Source organism: Balaenoptera acutorostrata, chromosome 10, assembly GCF_949987535.1.
Source record: "Balaenoptera acutorostrata chromosome 10, mBalAcu1.1, whole genome shotgun sequence".
Taxonomy (NCBI): domain Eukaryota; kingdom Metazoa; phylum Chordata; class Mammalia; order Artiodactyla; family Balaenopteridae; genus Balaenoptera; species Balaenoptera acutorostrata.
Genome location: NC_080073.1, coordinates 25042439 through 25064509, shown reverse-complemented (window position 1 = coordinate 25064509; position 22071 = coordinate 25042439). Strand labels below are relative to the sequence as shown.

At 41.8% G+C, this 22071-nt stretch overlaps 1 protein-coding gene across 21 annotated transcripts in view; it reads right to left on the bottom strand.

Annotated features, from left to right (window-relative positions):
• Positions 1-11056: 11056 nt before the first annotated feature.
• The window catches only part of MAGI1 (membrane associated guanylate kinase, WW and PDZ domain containing 1), a 622042-nt gene continuing 611027 nt past the window's right edge, over positions 11057-22071 (bottom strand). For 8 of the 21 annotated variants that reach the window (XM_028169076.2, XM_028169077.2, XM_028169081.2 and 5 more), the window contains 3 exons: positions 21162-21305; positions 18713-18851; positions 11057-14647 (listed from right to left, as the gene is read on the bottom strand). In XM_028169076.2, the coding sequence (XP_028024877.2) occupies positions 13893-14647; positions 18713-18851; positions 21162-21305 (1038 nt within the window). In that variant the 3' untranslated portion in view covers positions 11057-13892. The other 13 variants (XM_028169082.2, XM_028169083.2, XM_007192408.3 and 10 more) reach the window with 3 other exon arrangements.

The following is a 22071-nucleotide window of genomic DNA, read 5'->3' as shown; positions in this document are numbered from 1 at the left end:
TGGGTACCAGCATTTTACAAATCGATCTCTTGCTTCCCTATCCCTCCCCATCTCCATTCCCTCTCCCTTGACTTCCTACCATCCCAGAGGTGAAGGACATCTTGGTCTCTTTTAGAACAAGGGGACAAAATTATGCTGGAGTTAAACTTAAAAAAAAATTTTTTAAAGGAATTTCTCCCATGGCAGATAAAGAGATGAAAGAAAGTGTAGTACATCCATACTAAATGCTGTGGGCTGAACTGTGTCACCCCAAAATTCTTATGTTGAAGCCCTAATCCCCAGTGTGACTGCATTTGGAGATAAGATCTTCAAGGATGTAATTAAGCTTAAATGAGGTCATAAGGGTGAACCCTAATCAGAAAAGATTAGTGTCCTTACAAGAGGAGGAAGAGATAGCAGAGAAAAGGCCATGTGAAGGCACAGTGAGAAGACAGCTGTCTGCAAGCCAGGAAGAGTCCTCACTAGGAACCAACCCTGGGACCTTAATCTTGGACTTCTAGCCTCCAAAAAGATGAGAAAACAACTTGCTGTTGTTTAAGTTACTGAGTCTACGGTGTTCTGCTACGGCAGCATAAGCAGGCTAATACACTACAGAATATTATTCAGCAGTTTAAAAAACAAGAAAAAAAAAAAAGCATGAGAACACTCACTGAACTGGTTAAGATCTACAAGATATATTAAGTGAGAAAAAACAAATAACACTGACAAGCAATATGTACATTATTGTGCACTTGTCATTTTAGAATCCCACAGATAAAAACTATCTACATATATGTTTTTTTATGCCTTTGCACATGTACAATGATGTGTCTGAATGGAGAGAGCTGATTTGACAACAATGGCTAGATCTGGGGTAAGACTGAAATTTGGGGGGAGGGCGTCATCAAGAGGGTCTTTTACACTATTTGGATTTTTTAAAACAAAGCTAATGTAGTATCGATTACTTGTGTCATAAAACAAATAAAAAGTTAAGGTTTTCGTCTCACTCTGTCCTTCCCGTATTTTCAAAGTTTGGGTCATGTTCTAAGTGATGCCCGCATCTGGCTTCTCCTGAAAGTATTACAAAATAGTAGAGAATAGGGAATCCTTTTTGGTCTAAATCCTAGGAATGGAGCAGACCACTTCCCAATCTTTGAATGTCACTGTCCATGACATCATGGGGGAGAGGCACAAAGGAACAAACCCTTCCTCAAAATCCAAATTAAAGTTCATTAACAGGGAGGACAATTATGACATTTTTATTCTCTAGACATGCACCTTTGGGATTTCTCATTCAATTCATTTCAGTGGAAGTCAGGAAGAGAGAGAAACAAATTTTTAGTAAGAATAAAGACTGAAACAAAAGCCATCCAAACAGAATACACCCAAGTGATAAAAATAACCCCCCATGAAATAGATTTCTAAAATAAAACTGAACCACGTTGAGAGGAAAAGACATCATAAACCAGACTGGGTGATTTCATGGAGTTTGTAATCTTGCTCAAAAATTTTGCCCATCTATCTGCAGGAAATGTTTCCCTGTGTTACAAGTTTCCAGTAAGACCTGCCCGGTAAAAAAAAAAAAAAAAAAGTGACTGACAGCAAAGGTACTCCCAGCCCAAGTGCACTTTCTATAACCCAAAGTTTGGCTCTTGCAGGAAGAATAAATAAAAGATTTGCTTCTTTGTAAAAAGGAGACTAACACATGACTTTTCCTTCAAATATTTGTGGTTATTCTAGTAGGTTTCAGGATTATAGAGATGTCAAATGTGGTCTATTCTCACTGCTTTGTGGGAGATATTTTAGTGATGAGGGGATCACTTGGTCCTCTGTCAATTGCTCCTTTGGGCTGTCTTTTCTTACCCAGTGGGAATAAGCAGTGGGTCTCTCTCCTTAAGGCTCACAGACACATTCCAAGTCTTGCTTCTCCCTCTTCCTCCCTTGCTGGGCTAGATCCTTAGTCTCATGGGTCTTTGATTCTCTGCTGGAACAAGCTGCACTCCCTTTGCCACGAGGCCTCTGCAGAGGTCTCCCTTCTCCTTGGCAAGCCCTTCCTTCTTTGCCTCCTTTCTTTGAACTGTCCAGAGTAAGCTGTCCTCTTGTAGACGGTCATGGGCACCACATACACATCCGCAGCTCTTACCACAATTGAACTCAATCATTCAATGTCCATCCACCGTGCCAGACTAAACTTCAGGAACGCTGGGATTTTTACTGCCTTTGTTTGACAGTGAGCACCGTGCCAGGAAAACAGTCATCACTACATATTTGCTAACAAACTGCTTTCAACTAAGCTCTGTTTTCAGGAGATAATGGAAGGAGTTAAGGTCAACTAAGTTACCATTTCCAAGGATACATGGAGAATCTGCCTCAAAAAATTCCTTCCACAAGGGGTGACTTTAGGGAGGGCTGTCTAGTTGATAGGTTGGACAGATGAAATTTTCACTGGATACTGCCTCGTTCTAGATTTCATGACTATTTCAAATATACTTCCCTTTGGCCCAGAGTTAGGGCTGGTCATATCAATGGTGGATCCCACGCACTTGCCTGGATCAATGTTAGAGTCTTCTTATGATAATCGAGGAGCTGCTAGGTAAATAGCATTTATTCCCAGCACTATTTTCCCAAGAATTTTATACCCCTTAAAATTTAAGGCATGTATGTTGTTTTGGTCTTAAGAATGCCACATTGCCCTTATTCAGCCATGGCATAATAACTTTTCAGCCCCAAAGTTGTCTGCTAAAAGGAGCTGTGTGGGAGGTGGCAGGTGAAAGAAACATAAATACTTTGGAAGAACTTGTTAGAAAACAATTGTTCATCCTCACGACTGCTAATTGCTAATTATTCGGTATTCTCTCTCTCTCATTGGGTTTTAACATACCACATGTCCCATTTCATAAGACCATTAAAATATTTCTCAAATTAATTTAAGTGAAAGTACTCTGGCTAAATCTTGGTTTAAATGATGTTGCTCAGATCTCTTGTTGAGAATGCAGAAGTCTCTCCATTATCCTTATTAATGAATAAGTTTAGTGGTGACAGGAATATTAAACAGAATTCACAATTGAAACATATATACTTATTATCTTTATATTTGGCTAACAACTTCCTGGAATCGAAAGGCTTTTGAGTTTACCCAGGGAAAATAATCTCTAACTATCTTTCCTTTGAGCTGCTGCTATATTGCAAACTAGAAAAGACAACAGTAGATACTATAAGTCAGAAAGAAAGAGGCACAACAGACCCATTCAACCCCACACAGTCTGAGGTTAAAGCAGATGAAGAATGCAATGGCGGCCAATTAGAATCACCTGGGACCTTTAAACAAGCTGGGCCACACCGCAGACTAACTGTATAAGGATCTCTGGGGGGTGGGCACAGGCATCGGTTTTTTTTTTTTTTAATTAATTTATTTATTTTTGGCTGTGTTATGTTGGGTCTTTGTTTCTGTGCGAGGGCTTACTCTAGTTGTGGCAAGCGGGGGCCACTCTTCATCGCGGTGCGCGGGCCTCTCACTGTCGCGGCCTCTCTTGTTGCGGAGCACAGGCTCCAGACGCGCAGGCTCAGTAGTTGTGGCTCACGGGCCCAGTTGCTTCGCGGCATGTGGGATCCTCCCAGACCAGGGCTCGAACCCGTGTCCCCTGCATTGGCAGGCAGATTCTCAACCACTGCGCCACCAGGGAAGCCCAGGCATCGGCATTTTTAAAGCTCCTGGGTGCTTTCCATGTGTAGCCAAGGCTATGAACTGTTGGTTTAGTGGCTATACTGTGCTTGGTAACTCTCTCTGATGAGATATGGGTCCGTAGCCTGCAAGCACTTTGCTAAACATGGCTGTTCCCAATGAAAGCAGGCAAAGTCTCAACAATACCGGAGTCACCAGAAATAAAAAAGAACTAGCAGTCACAATGTATCCCTTCAAAAGTATTTAAACAAATAGGATCTAATGAAACTTAAAAGCTTTTGCACAGCAAAGGAAACCATAAACAAGACGAAAAGACAACCCTCAGAATGGGAGAAAATATTTGCAAATGAAGCAACTGACAAAGGATTAATCTCCAAGATTTACAAGCAACTCATGCAGCGCAATAACAAAAAAACAAACAACCCAATCCAAAAATGGGCAGAAGACCTAAATAGACATTTCTCCAAAGAAGATATACAGATTGCCAACAAACACATGAAAGAATGCTCAACATCTTTAATCATTAGAGAAATGCAAATCAAAACTACAATGAGATATCATCTCACACTGGTCAGAATGGCCATCATCAATAAATCTAGAAACAATAAATGCTGGAGAGGGTGTGGAGAAAAGGGAACCCTCTTGCACTGTTGGTGGGAATGTAAATTGATATAGCCACTACGGAGAACAGTATGGAGGTTCCTTAAAAAACTAAAAATAGGGGCTTCCCTGCTGGCACAGTGGTTGAGAATCTGCCTGCCAATGCAGGGGACATGGGTTTGAGCCCTGGTCTGGGAAGATCCCACATGCCGCGGAGCAACTAGGCCCGTGAGCCACAACTACTGAGCCTGCGCGTCTGGAGCCTGTGCTCCGCAACAAGAGAGGCCGCGATAATGAGAGGCCCGTGCACCGCGATGAAGAGTGGCCCCCGCTTGCCACAACTAGAGAAAGCCCTCGCACAGAAACGAAGACCCAACACAGCCATAAATAAATAAATAAATAAATAAAATAAACCCAACGTTTAAAAAAAAAAAACAAAAAACAACTAAAAATAGAACTACCATACAACCCAGGAATCCCACTACTGGGCATATACCCTGAGAAAACCATAATTCAAAAAGACTCATGTACCAAAATGTTCATTGCAGCTCTATTTACAATAGCCAGGACATGGAAGCAACCTAAGTGTCCATCATCGGATGAATGGATAAAGAAGATGTGGCACATATATACAATGGAATATTACTCAGCCATAAAAAGAAACGAAATGGAGTTACTTGTAGTGAGGTGGATGGACCTAGAGTCTGTCATACAGAGTGAAGTAAGTCAGAAAGAGAAAAACAAATACAGTATGCTAACACATATATATGGAATCTAAGGGCAAAAAAAAAAAAGGTCATGAAGAACCTAGTGGCAAGATGGGAATAAAGACACAGACCTACTAGAGAATGGACTTGAGGATATGGGTAGGGGGAAGGGTAAGATGTGACAAAGTGAGAGAGTGGCATGGACATATATACACTACCAAACGTAAAATCGATAGCTAGTGAGAAGCAACTGCATAGCACAGGGAGATCAGCTTGGTGCTTTGTGGCCACCTAGAGGGGTGGGATAGGGAGGGTGGGAGGGAGGGAGGGAGACGCAAGAGGGAAGAGATATGGGAATATATGTATATGTATAACTGATTCACTTTGTTATAAAGCAGAAACTAACACACCATTGTAAAGCAATTATACTCCAATAAAGATGTTAAAAAAAAAAAAAGTATTTAAACCAAACCACTCAAGGGTACCAAGTTTTTGTATAAGGTTATTTGCTGCAGCATGTTTTTGTAATTCATAAGGGACTAGTTATGTAAATGTTCAACTTCAGAACATGAAACTACTAAGAGAATACTTCTATTTACTGAGCGCATATTACGTGCCTCTACTGTAAATAAGATCATCTTCTGGGAACTTGAAATTCATCAGAGTTCAGGACCAAGATCCTTGCTCTTGTGAAGCTCACATTCTAGACAAAGCAAACTACATCATTTGCACGGCCCAGTGCAAACTGCACATGTGCTGCTCCTTATTTAAGAATTACTAAAATTTCAAGATGATGATGGCAGAGCGTTAAATCAAGCATGGGGTCCTTCGAAGTGCAGGGTTGCGTGTCCATAAAACGAACCCAGTTTCTAGAGGAAGGAGACAGGTGATAAACAATAAAGATAATAAGTAAGTACATAAAGTGCACAGCATGTTAGAAGCTGGTAAGTGCCATGGAGGGGAAAAGAGGAGAACCAAGAAAGGAAATCATGTGTAAAGTTGAAGTAGTGGGCCCCACTGGAAGGGTGAGATTTGAGCAGATTTGAATGAAGCGAGGGAGTCAGCTGTGAATATTTGGGGAAAGAGCTTTCCAGACCAGGGACTAGATAGAGCAAAGGCCCTAAGTGAGGCTGGGAGCGTGCCTGGAGGGCGGATGAAGCAGAACTGTTGAGGGAGGGTCAGAAGGAAAGGAAAGGCTGGATCACACAGGGCCTTCGAGTCTGCTGTAAGGACTCTGACCTTTCACTTGACATTTTAAAAGATTTGCTGTGGTTGCTACGTGGAGAAGAGTCTGTAGGTGGGCAGGTAGAACAGGAAGAAAGTTATTGCAGTGATCCAGGAGGAAGTACAGATAGAGAATTAGAATATATGTGTATATATATGTTATATATATGTATATATGTACATATACACATATATAATATGTACATATGTACATATATACATATATGTACATATGTATATATTATATATATGTAAAAATGTGAAAAATTGTCAAGGAACAGTATATAAAATAGTATGTACTTAATGGCCCATTTTTTGTTGCATAAAAACAAACCCCCAAACTATATATATATATACACACACACACACACACACACACACACACACACACACACACACTTGTATATAAGTAGAAAAAGATCATAACTGTCATGAACCATGCCGTTAATGGTTACTTCTCTGGTTTGGGGTTGACAGGTAGTAAGGAACAATGTCACTTTTTATTCTATACTTTCCTGACACACTTGAATATTTTATTTTAAGAATTAATTACTTTTGTAAATTAAAAAAAAAACAAAAAAACACTGCTGGCAATTCCCTGGCGGTCCAGTGGTTAGGACTCCGTACTTCCACTGCAGGGGCCACGGGTTCGATCCCCGGTGGGGAACTAAGATCCCGCATGCCGCGTGGCTCGGCCAAAAACCAAACAAAATCACACTGCTTTTCAAAGTAGGATATTCTAGGAGTGGTTCCTCTCTCAATACAAATATGGGGATGTTTGGCAAAGATGGGATAATATCTAACCGGGCTTCTGCAGCTTGAGAAAGATGTAGTTAATCTCAAAAAATAAAAATAAAAAAGAAGTGAAAACAAGATTACAAGGTTTGAAGCCAGAATCTGAAAAAAAAAAAAAAAAAAGGTAGTGAGATGGAAATTCGTAAACTTGGAGAAAACCAGGTAGAATAGTAAATGACTGACTTTAACACAAGAAACTGGGCACAGAGTGTTCTGCACTTATTAACAAAGGTCTAGCGAAGGGGAGGTAGGAGAATTAGGCTGAAAAGAAAACGAATTCTCCTAACAAGAGGATGTTAAACATGGGCCTGGGGACTTTTCACTTATGAGAAATCCTGCCTTATCCAGGATGCTGTTTCATGATAAGCATTGCTCTCTGGCCTCACACTAGTGCTTTACTGGGATTCTCCCCCAACACACATACGGCTCACCAGGGGCCCTGTTACCCTGCCCAGGTGTCTCCTATTACACTTCAGTCTCAAATTCAGAATAACAACCCCCCACCCCCTGCCCCAATGGGCCTTCAGAGCACCACCCCTTCCATTTTGGAGCACATTCCCTCCCTCTTTCACCAGTTAACTCTTCTTCCTTCTGGAATTATAACCTTCCTCAGTCTGGCTAAATCTGCGATTATTTTCTCTCGTAACACCCTGTGCTTCTCCTTGAAAAGAGGTTTATATGTATTTGACTGTTCACCTTCCCCAACCAAAGTGTAAGCTTTCAAGATCAGGAAGCAGGTGTTTCTAGTCCCAGGATGTACCTGAACCACAGTGGTCCCCAATGTGTTGAAAGAATAAATGTTCATGGCAGCTCTATTTACAATAGCCAGGACATGGAAGCAACCTAAGTGTCCATCGACAGAGGAATGGATAAAGAAGATGTGGCACATATATACAATGGAATATTACTCAGACATAAAAGGAAACGAAATTGAGTTAGTTAACTGTAGAAAAACAAATACCGTACGCTAACACATATATATGGAATCTAAAAAAAAAAAAGATTCTGAAGAAACTAGGGGCAGGACAGGAATAAAGACACAGACACAGACGTAGAGAAGGGACCTGAGGACACAGGGAGGGGGAAGGGTAAGCTGAGATGAAGTGAGAGAGTGGCATGGACATATATACTCTACCAAATGTAAAATAGCTAGCTAGTGGGAAGCAGCCGCATAGCACAGGGAGACCAGCTCGGTGCTTTGTGTCCACCTAGAGGGGTGAGATAGGGAGGGTGGGAGGGAGACACAAAAGGAAGGGGATATGGGGATATATGCATACAAATAGCTGATTCGGTTTGTTACACAGCAGCAACTAACACAACAATGTAAAGCAATTATACTCCAATAAAGATGTTTAAAAAAAAAATGAGTCACAGTCTTCCCTATTACACATATAGAAATTAATTCAGCAGCCTTTCTGAGCTCTTTTCCCCTCACCTCTAGGATCCTAGGAGGTCAAAGAGAATTTCTTACCTGAGAGATAAATATAAAAAGGGCAGTGTTTACCGCTGTGGTGTGGCATTTAGAGGGCCAGGCTGTGCTGAGCAAGTTGTTATTTCCTGATGTGACAATGAAGATTTATCAGCCGGAAAGGTGAGAGTACAAGGTGGCAGTCACATGCAAAACTCGAGCGTTTACTGTGAATACCACTGAAACTGGAAGGAAGGGAGCAGGGCACGACACACAGGACACAGCATAAACTGGTTAGAACCAACTAGGTCCAAGATGGCGGAAGGTTCTACTTCCTGTGGACCTTGAGCCTCATTAGACATTCATTATAATACATTAGCTAAACGACACGCCCACCAGTGCCATGACAGTTCCGAGGCTAACCATAAAAGGCCAAAAAGTGGGCAGTGGCCCAATCCCGGGAAATTCCCGCCCCTCCCCCCCAAATAGTTGGAATAATCCTCCCACTCATTAGCCTATGACATTACCCACCCCAGGGAATTCCCTGGCGGTCCAGTGGTTAGGACTCCGCGCTTTCACTGCCATGGCTTCGGTTTGATCCCTGGTCGGGGGAACTAAGATCCCTCAAGCCGCGGGGCATGGACAAAAAAAAAAAAAAAAAAAAAAAAAATTACCCAGCCCATAAAAACTAACCACCCCATATTTCAGGGCCTCTTGCCTTCTGAAATGGCCCACACTCTGCGGAGTGTTTTTCTCCCTTGGCCACTCTCACTTTCTGAGGTGACCCCATGCCCTGGGGCCACTCTTGCCTTTTGAGATGATCGCATTCTGCCTACGAAATGTGTATCTCTCTAAATAAATCCACTTCTTACCTATCACTTTGTCTCTCAGTGAATTCCTTCTGTGATGAGACATAAAGAACCTGAGTTTCATTAAGTTCTGAGACCAGTCCTGAGATCTCAGTGAAAAGACAGTGGGTTCAAGTCCCAATCTGAGTTGTGCGGTTTCACCACCTTAAATGTTAAATCTATGTACTTTCAAAAAGACCTTGCACTTTGGCTTTAGTGATCACTTAGTGCCTGCACTAGAGAAGTAAAATCATACCACTCCTGCCCCCGACAATGAGCACAATGATTAAAGACAGACATCACTGGGTGGAACTAGTCAAAACATTTTCACGGAAGGCCCACTCCTGCAAAAAGAAAAAGAAAAATAACTGTGTTGGAAAGGGCCAGCTTTGTCATTCTTCTTCTTAGACGTTTGTAATGACACATATTCCAAAAGCACTAGCATTTTATTGTGCTGAACACCCACATGCTGATGATGTTGAGGGATGATAAGAGAAATCACCTGGAGGAACTTGGAAGGGCTCTTCCTTTCATGATTGATGCAGACCACCTAAGGTGGTCTCAGACTGCCCACAAGCAGGAAAAATCCTGAGAGCTCTCACTGAGTCTCAGTACCTTCTTTTTGGTGTGACCATTTATGGCAGGCAAAGAACTTGTGCGATGTAAGGGTTTTTACAAATAGTTTCAATTGCCAGTTAAGTCAGGGACCATTTTAGATACCAAAAGAGATATTTGGGAAGTGGGCAGTGTCCATAATCACCATGCTGGTGACAAAATAAAGCAACATACTATCACACAATACCGTTTTGAGTGCCCAGGAACTCAGGCTCTGTAGGAAAATCCTAATTACTAAGCCATACAAAGGAACAATCCAAAAACTGCAAGGAAATTGGAAAGGGTTACAAACTACATGATCGACCAGAATACATGTTGAATCACTCACTAACTGATTAGCCTTTTCATCTAGTTAAAAGTATGTCTAAATCCACATACATCTCTATCTCCAAAAGATACGTTTTGAGATTATTTTCATCTTAACTTGCAAAGCAAGGCATTTTGGATTCCTATTTCAAAACACTGGTAAGTGTAATTTTTATACTTGTGAAGTAGTATGAACCACATTGTTCATTAACTTTATAATTAAAACAGAAGTCCTTCTTCCCCATTTTAATAGAGAAAATATTTCTTCGTTTTGATTAGAAAATAAACCAGGACAATGAAAAGGAGTAGAATACAGACTGCCATGAAGAAAATCTTCCTCAAAAAAAAGTTTAGTGCATTTACTGGGGATTTTTCTGATTGTCAGAGGTGTGCTAAGCACTTGCATCTCCTTTTACAACTCCATGACATCTGCCCCTTCAAAGATGAGGAAACTGATTCTTAAAAAGAGGTTAAGGAACTGGCCCAATATCACACAGTTAGGAGGTGATGAAACTCTTGGCTTGACAGGTTTTGCTTTATCACCAGGGTTCTATGCAATACCATGCAGCTCAAACTTTCACATGCATTCATATTAGCTGGGGATCTTGTTTAAAGCACATTCTGACTCAGCAGGTCGAGGGCGGGACCTGAGACTCTGAATTTCTAACATGCTCCCCACTGACGAGGAGGGAGCTGGTCCATGGACCAAACTTTGAGTAGCAAAGCACAATACTATCGCAAGACCATAATTCCTTCCCTTTCAAGAGAATGGTATGACATTTCATCGCATTGGGAGCCAGACACTCTCTCTTGGTTACGTGACCCTGATATATTTGAGACAACACGGAGACAAGAAAGATATCAATCCAGAGGCAATCGTGGTTATGGAATGCATACATTTCCATGTATTTTTTACAGTAAAAATGCATTAAAAAATCTTTCACAAAAGAAACTTAAAAAATACAAGTAGGGTGTTCAGTTCTCCCCACAAACTTCTTTCAGGCATTGACTGTGTCATGGGTGGGAGGGAGGTTCCTATAGGGTTTGATTTAATCATACAAAATACTCATCCATATCATCTCTCATCAAGACATGTACATGAAGTGGGGAACTAGGGAAAGTAGGCTCAAAAGAATCAGTCTCCAATTTAAGGTTACAGTAGTTCAGAGAAAATACTACCTTTCTGCTTAATGCATAGTCCCTGTACAGTACGATATTTCCAAAGCAAATCTGATATATGGAACTCAGATGGCACTGCCACATCAAAAGTCTTCACAGACGGAGCCAAGCCCAGGCGGGTAGCACATAGATTTTAAGATGTCAAGTATCATCTCTGACAACAAGAAAGACATCAAAATGTTAACTTCACGATGTACTCCAAAAATCCGCCTCTTGATTTCATTTATTTAAAACTCTGGACCACAATTGAAAGCATCGATCATTTAACATCATGGATTTGGCTAGAAAGAGTGAGAGAATTTCTAGCAGTGGAGCCTTAGGAATAAAATCCCCAAGTTGGCTCTTAGGAAATTGATGAAAAAAGAACATCGTTATTCAGCTCCGCCTTACTACCGTAGTTCAATGTATGCTCTGTATGGAAAACTCTGAAGATAAAAATAGCAGTCACAGACTTTTTCCTCTTTTTTAGCTATAGAAATGTACAATTGTGTCCGTTCCAGGAAAGGAACTTGGTTTGTGCATGTCCACACAATGACAGCTATTCATTCTAATGTTATGTATAAACCCATAAGTCAAATAAAGCTATGAACAATGTAATATTTATATATGCATAGTGTTTTATAAAAAGATTGGCCCACATACTGCTTTTCATCAATACAGAAAGAGCATTAAGTCCATAGCACACCACAAGAAATGAATGAACAGAAATGCAAACAAGAGCTTAATAATTCACAAGCAGGCTCACCATGGAGGAAATGATGATATTCAAACCAACTAAAGCTTTAGAGAATTACTTATATAGTCTCCCATTTTTAAAACAGCTTTACATACCTGATTTAGTTTACAGTAAAATATATCCCAATGAATCAATTTGTTCCATATTCAGAAATATAAACACATATCACATTCCTCACAGCTAAATTTTTTGTCATAAATTCTCTTTTATACAAGAAAAAAAGGCAACAGTTGTTTGTTTTTAAAACAGGCTCTATTAATTACAATTTTTAACTCTGTACACATGGTAATTGGCTGGTTTTCTCCATTTTTTTTTTTTCCTTTTTTTTTTTTTTTTTTAAACAGTACCATGAGAACAACAGTGATTGACTTGCGAAGTTTTGTCTCTGTATGGAAAATGCAAAACAGTACTATGGAAATACACAATGCATCAATAAGCAGCGGTTTGCTGCAGTGGTCCAACAGGTACAAGCAAAGGTTTTGGCTCAGCTAGGCAGTAATCCATTTCAACCGCATCCTGGGGCTACAGCCGACCCAACCAAACCTCCTGTGAGATAGCAAAAGAATGGGTCTTCTATCAAAGAAAAATCACTATGTTTTGCTCTGTCGAAAGACTCAAAGAACAGGGTCATAAGGGCAGAGGTTTGCCAGCTAGATCTAGAACCACTGAAATCGCATCCTTCTCTCCCTTTCAATCATCCTGGAGACTTTCATTATGGTTCCAAAGGAAAACTGGCATTTCTAAGAATGAGCATGCCCAACCCTCATTTCTTTTAAACATTAACAGAGAGGTTCCTTCCAACAAGGCTTACTCCCTTCTCCCCAGTTTGGCAAAGGGCAACCGCGGGCTTATGCTAAAAGGGGGGAAACATACTTTCTCTACTGGCAATTCTTAGGACTCCTCACACCGGTCACACTGTCCCCCATTCCATCTCCTATTCGGCCTCAAATCAGGCAAGACAACACAGAAGGTGTCTGTTATCCGTTCCTTCCAGTAGTTGAGCAAAGCTGTGATGGCACTGCCTTAATGAAATCTTATTAGATGTTGGTGATTCCAAAGAACCTGAGCATCTGTGCTTGGGCTGCATTTGGGTAATGGTGGCCAACCTTCTCCTCTGGGCACCTTTCTACAGCCAGGGAGGGTACGAACTGTTTTCGGAACCAACTATCACTTGAGAACATAACATTTCCTTGTGCTGTGTCGTTTAACTATAAATATCCTTCATTTGCGATAGTAGTCTCTTCATAGTTTGCTTAATTTTAGGATCCTCGGCAATCCTAATCCATTCCAAAGAGTCCTCAGCTTTTACAAATATAATTTTTACCTTTTTGCTCTTTTCTTTTTTTTCAAGAAAAACTCCTAACTACAGTATAGCACTACATCACTACATAAGTCTCTATCAAATTAATTAAACTTGATCAATGATTTTCCTTACTTAGAGAAAATGATCAACAGCCCCATTTTACCAGGAGAGAAAAAGATCGCTCCCTGCAAAAGGGAACAATTCTTGACAATTCTACAGTTTATGTAGAAACAAAATTTATATTCCTTGGGGGCAGCATTTGGCAAATAATTTCCAAAAACGTATGCATTTAAAAATACTTTCTTTAATATGATACATCAGGCACAACACTTTTCATATATATATATTTTTTCTTATAAGATTTCAAATGCATCAAATGTTTGTCGCAAGTCAGAGGATCATCAGGCTGACGTCAGACGCTTCACTAGGTAAGAAACTAAATGATTTCAGGTCTGTGAGCTTCCTCTTAGAACCTTTGACACGGTAAAGGCTGGAATGTGATTCAGGGTCTCAGATACTGAGGTCGGTGCTACATTCTTTGTAAGGTCGCCTTCTCTGCTCCGGGGGATGTCTGGAACTTCGGCCGGCATCCTGTTTCAGACTCGTCTCGTCCCTCTCTCGGTGGCTGCCTTTGTCCTCTTTGCTCCTTTTCTCCAGGGACCGCTCTCTCCTCCGCTCGGGGGACCTGGTCCGCCTCCGGTCTGTGGATTTGGCTCTCCTTTCGGGCGAGCTTCCTCTCTTGCGCTCGGGAGATCTTCTCTGATCCAAGAGTCTCTCGAGAGACCTCCGCCGCCGGCCGGGGGAGCCGTCCCTCCGGCGGGTTGGGGACCGCTCTCGCCTCCTCTCCGGGGAAACCTCCCTCCTCTTCTCCTGCTTCTCCCTCCTCTCCAAAGTGTTGTCAGCGCTCCTCGTGCCTTCCCTCCGCTTCTCCGGAGACCTTCTCTTGGGGCCATTGGTCACCATCCGCTCGGGTTGGGCATCTCTTCGTCCCTCGGGTGCCCGGTCCTTGGGTCGGCAAGCCCCACTGTCGGGTTTTCTAGAAGTTCCGTTCCATGTGTGATGTTCATTGGGTTGTCTGCTATACTCTCTGCTGCCTTTGGGATCTCTCACGTGTACCCGCTTTTCCCCATGTGGTGATGATTTGTGAAGATCGGGTGGGTAACTGGACTCCAATGATGGATGCTGTCGGCGGTCGGGGGGCGCGGCCCTCACTTCCGGAACACCTTGTGGACCGGTGGGAGGGCCGTTCCCGTCGCTGCTGGGGTCTGCGAGGAAGAGAAACCAGAGCAACAGTTTGGTACCAAGGACCTCGGCTCCTGTCTCCACCCGCACACGTGAGATCCCATTAGTCACAACAAACAAACGACTGTTACAGCAGTCAGAATCAAAGCCAACTGACTCTTGGTTAATTTAAGTATAACTGCAACTAGTCAGGGTTAAAAAACTGGTACTTGTGGCTTTCCACAGCTAGCCTACTGTTCTTTACACTCATAGATCATTAAAGAACTTATAACATCAGTCATGAGTTTAGTCTTTAAAGGCACAACCCAAATAGTCTGTCTAAAAGTATCAAAATGTCCCCACCCTATCTCCTGCTCTTTTTTCCCCACTCTACCCCCCTTTCCTCCCTGACCCACCCCCCAGCCCCCAGCCCCCATGACAGAAAATATTTCTTTCTTTAAAGAATACTGTTTTAATTTGCTTAAAAACAACCTGGGCTATTGCCCTGGAGGGGCATGAGGGAACTTTCTGGGGGAATGTAAAGACTTTATATGTTTTGATCTGGGTGGGGATTAAACGAGTGCATAGAGAGGTAAAAATTCACTGCACTGGACCCTCAGGCTTTATGCATTTTACTGTAAGCAAAGTATACTTCTATTTAAAAAAAAAAATTATCCAGCCTGGTGATTACAGAGGCAACACAGCCAGATGTTGATGATGGGCAATTGTGACATTATGGGAGGGTCCATTAAACATTCTCTCTACCTTTGTGAATGTTGTTCAACTATTTTCTTTACTTTTGCATAAGTTTAAGGAACTGTTTTTAAACTGTGGAGTCTTCTGACAGATAAAAGGGAGTGGAAGAGAGGTTGTCAGGTACACATTTGACATCAGATGGGGTTCGGATAGAGGCACTTTTCTTGATGCTATAGAAGCAGCCATAATTACATCTTTGAGCCGTGAAGTCACTGGACAGCTTCTTACAACCTCAAGTTGTCTATAGATTAAAAAGCAGGGCAACCCATAGGGCTCTTATTTACTGTTAAACTATTTGAAATGATGCTGCAAATGTTTTAGGTAGCATCCCTGATTTATGACAGCTCTTTTCAAAACAGGGATGCTTTGTCACACCTAAACCCAGCAAGTCATACACACTATTGCATTCCAGGCAAAGCACCTGAAATGATGTGCTGCAGCGTGGAGGGCAAACCAGGGCCACAGTCACCGGGGCGAAGGAATCACGGGTGCCCCCTTAAGGATCTTTCATGAGCCAACAAGGTCAACATTAAGCAATTAGTCTCTTTCATGAACCATCTCCCAAAATCTAGGGTGGGTTTTAACAAAAGCAGGAATATAGCCTAGAGCAGGAATCAGTAAACTTTTTCTGTAAAGGGCCAAAGAGTAAAATATTTATGGTTTGGCAGGCTGCATAGTTTGTCACAACTGTTCACCTGCCACTATAGTGCAAAAGCAGCCGTGGACAACGCATAAAAGAAATGGGCATGGCAATGTGCCACTAAAACTTTACTTACAAAAACAGGCTCGGACAAGATTTGGTCTGTGGGCTGTCATTTGCCAAGAGATAACTGAGTAGGAAATCTCATCTTCCTGTCTATCAAAGCCCTATCCCTCTAAGTCTTGTGAGCTTTGTGATCTGAGGTTTGTTTTTTCTGAATGCTGGGTAGGCTTCTAGAATTAACACACGCAGAAGCTTATGAAGTCATTTTAGGATCTAGGTGAGGAAAGGGGCTTCAATGACTATCATAAACCTAACCTTGGGATTTCTTTCACCTACTTTTAAGAGAAGGGAGAGTAAGACTTCCATAGGGTCAGCGGTGTACTTACAATTCAAAGAACGCAGGGTGCTCAGAATGAATTGCCAAACATATCAAAATAGAGCTAAAGCAGAAGCAATGAGGAAATTAGGCCACAGCACAGAAACACCTAGTATTGATTGAGCTACAAACCGTAGTTTGATTATGGCCCATAAGGTAGAAGCAAGCCTCCCCGAGCTTTTCATTTCTCATACATGCAGCGATATTAGGAGGTATCATCGCTGTAGAAGGGAGGGCCCAGCACCAAGAACAGTCAGAGAGAAAGAGAGAAAGAGAAAGAGAAAAAGTTGAACGTTTAGATTCCCTATAACAAAGAGGAAAGAAAAAAAAAAAAGTCTGCATTTGTTAACATAGGGCAAAGAGAGTTTATTTGTCCAGTCAGACAGTCTAAGGCAACACTCAAATAAGGCTGCAGAGACCAAAATCAGAACAGTGACGTTTTCAGACAGCCAGATAAGGTGACTCGAGAACCCAGACAATGGATGCATCCTTTTTTCTTTTTCTTTTCTTTTCTTTTTCAAACAACTGGAACAATGACAGGCTGGCATAGGAGAGCATTAACAATAAACAACAAAAGAACAAAGTTCCCTCCCTCCATCCCCCCTCCCCCAAGACCACGGCAGTTAAATTAAGTACAAAAAACTCATTACAAAAATAGCCTCACAGAGAAGCAGGTTCCAATCAAGTCAGAAAAATATTGGAACTTAACATATTATAACCCATTTGTGACTCTAATCAATAGAATTAGAGAGATTTAGTCCCAATGACACATGGAGACATTACAGTAGCACAACCCTGGCACGTTCAACCCTTCTTGGAAAAAAACGGTATATTTCAATTATCTTTATTTTTAGCCCAAAGAACATTTGTTAGTGTTGGATTTTCATCCTCAGTGCAACAGACATAGGTTTTGAGAAGGTACACAGGTTACTGACGATGACTCGCAAATGAAAGATCACATCCAACAGAAGCATAGGGAAGACAGAAAAGGGAGACAATGTTACACAGTTTCAGTGGCATCGATACACCTATGGTCAAGGTTTAGTACAGTGCACAGCTGTGGCATCTTAATGTTGTCAAAATACCTCCCCCATGGTTGGCCATGTCTCAAGGGGCCCCATCTGATACCCGTCCCCCCCCACCTTGGGCCCCTTGTATTTTGCGCCTGCATGAATGCCCAACACCTGGGAAGGCTGTCCTTCGAAGGGGTTATCCTTCTCCTTGAGCTGCATCTGAATTAAGTATCTCATCAAGTCCAAAATGCAACTGGGAATTGTGCCAAATGACTTTCAGAGAAGAGGGTGACAACAGATAAATCCCTAATAAAGGGGACCAACGTATATGGGGACCATTCAATCACAGTTTCTATAGAAACTTTTGTAGACCTTTGGTTGGGAAGAAAAGCCCTACATCTAGGGCATAGCTTTTTTTTTTTTTTTTAATTTTAAACAAGAATCTCAAATAAATAGGACGTAATTATTATAATATACAATATTTCACCATCAGAACACTAGGCTAGGTGAAGAGCATTACTGTTTAGTCAAATCATGTCTACAGATATGACAAAGGAACTCTATGTAAAAGCTGGCTTTCCTCACAGGAAAGGTATAGTAACATGTTTCCCTCACGATGGGCACTGGGAATCGATTTCATCCTTTATCACCTAAAAACATATGGTTAATATACCAACAGTTTTGTTTGTTTTGTAGCAGTGGGCTCAGGTGGTCTGATGTGGGGTAGGGACCAGTTGGGGGGATGCAGAAGTATTGCATACAGAGCATCAAGGAGGTGAGCAAGGCCCCCAAATCATCTCCAAATTTCACGCCTCTTAAATAAAGATATCAAGTAACCAAAAAAGAAAGAGAGAGAAAAAAAAGAATTGTGCCTCAACGTATCACTCAGGAAACCTGCTTTCCTGCTTCTTAAAAGGAGTAGAGTCATTTTGTGCTAAGAATTGGATCTGAGAAACAGTTTGGCACAGTTCAAACAAACATTCCTTCGCTCTTGGTCGGACTAGACAAAATGTTCTCTCTGATTATCAGAAAGGGGGCTATAAAGAGCGCGTCTTAGGCCATGCCCCAGTCCACGTAAGCAAGCAAAAGGATGAAATGTGTAGAGATTTCAGAACAAGCGAGGCAAATAATCACATGGTGCGAGAGGCTGGTAAGACACTGGTGAATAGGGGAAACAAAAAGACTTTCCTGCTGCAGTTCTGGAGACAAATTCATGGAGTCATGCCAGGGAAGGAAGGAATGTTTTCATAGTTTGACCCACCATATTCTGGTACGGAGCCGTCTCCCCGCTTCAGAAACAGGCGCACTCTGCGGCCACCATTCTTAATCAGTTCAATAGCCCGAGAATGCTTCATGTTTTTGGTGGTCTCGCCATTGATCTCTAAAATTTCATCACCAACCTGCCAAAGCGAGAGAGAGCCAAGTGAGAAGATCACAAAAGGGTTTCACCAGCTATTGAGGTGCTTTGTAATTTTAAATTCTTTCATTTATTGACTCACTAACTATTTATTGAACATGTTCCAGAAAAATCTTCTATTGTTTAGGATACAGCAGTGAAAAAACCCCCAAATCCCTGTCCTCATGGAGATGATATTCTAGCGGGGGAAAGACAATAAGAAAATTATAAAAATGCATGTACACTAGAGAGTGTTAAGTGCTAAAAAAAATAAAGTAGCAAAGGGAATATTAATTGTTGAGGGGAGGCGGATGTGGCAGACACTTTCTAGGATGGCTCCCAATGATCCCTGCCTCCTTGAATTCATATGCTGTGTAATCTCCTTTCCTTTGGATGTGGGCTGGAATTAGTCACTTACTTCTAACAAACAATATGGCAAATGTGATGGGAGGTCAATTCAAAGATAAGGTTACAAAATGGTTTTGGCTTCTTTTTTTAAAAATATTTCATTTATTAAAAAAAAATTTTTTTTCAGCCACAACTCACGGCATGCAGGATCTCAGTTCCCTGAGCAGGGATTGAACCCACACCCCCTGCAGTGGAAGCACAGAATCTTAACCACTGGACCACCAGGGAAGTCCCTTGGCTTCTGTCTTACTTGCCCTCTTTTGTTCTCTCAATTGTTCATTCTGATGCATGCTGTGAGATGCCCTACAGAGTCTACGATAAGGAAATGAGGGACGGCTTGGGCCAACAGCCCAAAATGCACTAATCCTACCAACAACCCTGTGAGTGAGCTTTAGAGGCAGATCCTTCCCCAGCTGAGCCTTCAGATGAGACCACACTCCTGGCTGATACATTGATTGCAGCATTTACTATGAGTCAGCTACTATTCCAGGCACTGGAGGCAAAGGAGTGAACAGGACAGGCCAGATCCTTGCTCTCATGGAGCACATATTCTAGAAGGTAGAAGAGGAAAGGACTGGCTTTGGAGTTTAAAGGACTAAATTTGAGTCCTATCACTTGTTAGCTAAGTGATCTTGGCTAAGTCCTTTACTTTTTGGAGTTCACTTCCTCATCTGTATAAGGGGAGGATAACAACCCATGCCTACCATGCTGAGGGGGTCCAATCGAATATTACAACATGTCTTGTGAACTATACAACATTATACAAAATATCATAATAGTGGTATTGCTTTCAATCGAAAACTTTTTTAAGTGAGTAAAGACATGGAAAAGCATATGCCATGTGTTTGAAATATAAACAAAAGGAATATAAACTACCGTATATGCACAAATTATGCATGTGTATGCATAGAGGAAGGATATACAAGAAACTGATATATAGTTTGACCCTGGAAACTGTATTTTCACTATGCACCAGTTTCCTCTAATTTTTAAAAATCACATTCATGGTCTACTTTCTCAATTAAAAAAAAAAAACCTCATTAAAAAACTCAGTCTGAAGAAACATAAAATTCAAGGTTCTGTCTTAAGTTACAAGCATTAAATTCCCCACCTTTGGTCACTCTTTTCCCTCTTTCTGCTCAGGGCTAATTTTAATCACTTTTTTGATTTCCTGACCTGACTTTCAATTTCTTTAATTCCTTGCAAATTCTTCCCTATGTATGTCTCCATCTATGCCCCCTATCTCTAATGAGCAGATGATTTTTTCTTTTCTAATCATCTGATCTGCCCAGGAGAGCAACATATTCATACCTGGTAAGAGGTATTAGATATCTAAACAGAACAGATTGGACTTTTGGCACATGTGCATTTAAAATTTGCAGCTTTGACGACTACCTAGTGACCCTGAATAGTCACGCCATGGACTCCTTGGCCCTCTGCTGACGCAGAGTGTTAAATCATTCCCGAGGCCTAGGGGGAGGCGGCAGTGACTAGCTACAGACTGAATGGAGCTCACCACCCAGAACCTACAGAACCACACGGCTTCCTGCTCTTGAAGCATGCTGGGATACCCAGGAATCCCTGGGAAGTGATGTGCCTGTCCCATGAGATTAAGTAAAAGAACTATGGAGATGCGATTCAGACAATATCCATGTTAATAAGTCCGTAAGTGACTTTAATCCTTCACTCAACCTCGGAGTTGGAAGAGCTCACCTACCTTTAGCAGCTACAGCTAACTATGCTTGAGGGAGAGATTTATGCTACGGTGGGAGTCCTGCACTTGGAGTATCCTGAAAGCTTTAGAAACATGTAATTCTCATGAACGTGCAGGTTCTAACCATAGGATGTCAAGAAGTCACTGCAGATGACTTCTTTATGCCCACTCCAGACGCCTCTCCCTACTTACCCTCATCTTTCCACACCTTTCTGCAGGACCATCCTCTGCTAAGCGCAGAACATAGAGGTCCATGTTATACTCTCGGCCCCCTCGAAGACTAAAGCCAAATCCCTTGGCTCCTCTTTCCAGTTCCACAGTGTAAAAATCTTGCTCCTATTCAAAGAAATTAAGTGCAGTCATTCTGGGAGGACTTAAATCCACACACATCTCTCTCTCTCTCTTCCCCAACATTCTCCATTATGCTCATTTGACACAAAGGCACAGTTTCTATCCCCTTCTTGGTGGTTCTTGATTGTTTATTAATATCAATTAACCTTAGGAGTTTGGAGATCCGGAACGTGAAAACATTCATGAGTGTGCATACAGATTGCGTGCCAACACGCATATATTAAAGTTTAATCGGTGAGGCTGCGACTTGCGTTTGGGGCAGGAAAATCCTTCATTAAATAATACCATCCGGCACACTGCTGGGTATTCAGCCTCCCTGCCCAACGTCCGAAAACATCTCATCGTTAGGATACCAACAACTACCTCCACACATCTGGACCGTGGTACCCACGCTAATTAAGGAGAATCAGGAATGGATTAGGAAAGGCTCTGAGAAGGCCAGTGTGTGTGTGGGGGGAAACCTATTTAACTCTGTATCACCCCATGTTTCCCAAATTTGCTTCACCTGCTATTACTTGTGCACCCTCCATTACCACCTTGTGTGACAGGTAGGTAGCCTTAAGGGGGGGGGGGTCTCACCTGAAATTCACAAGTCTGAGAAACACCTTAACAAAAAGACATTTTCTTGACATAAATGCCTTTATGAGTACCATGAGCAGACATGAGCTGTTCTGCTCTTTCTCTGATCACCAATCCTTGAGATAATTATAGCTTTTTATTTGTTTGGGTTTCCCCCCTGCCCCCGCCCTGC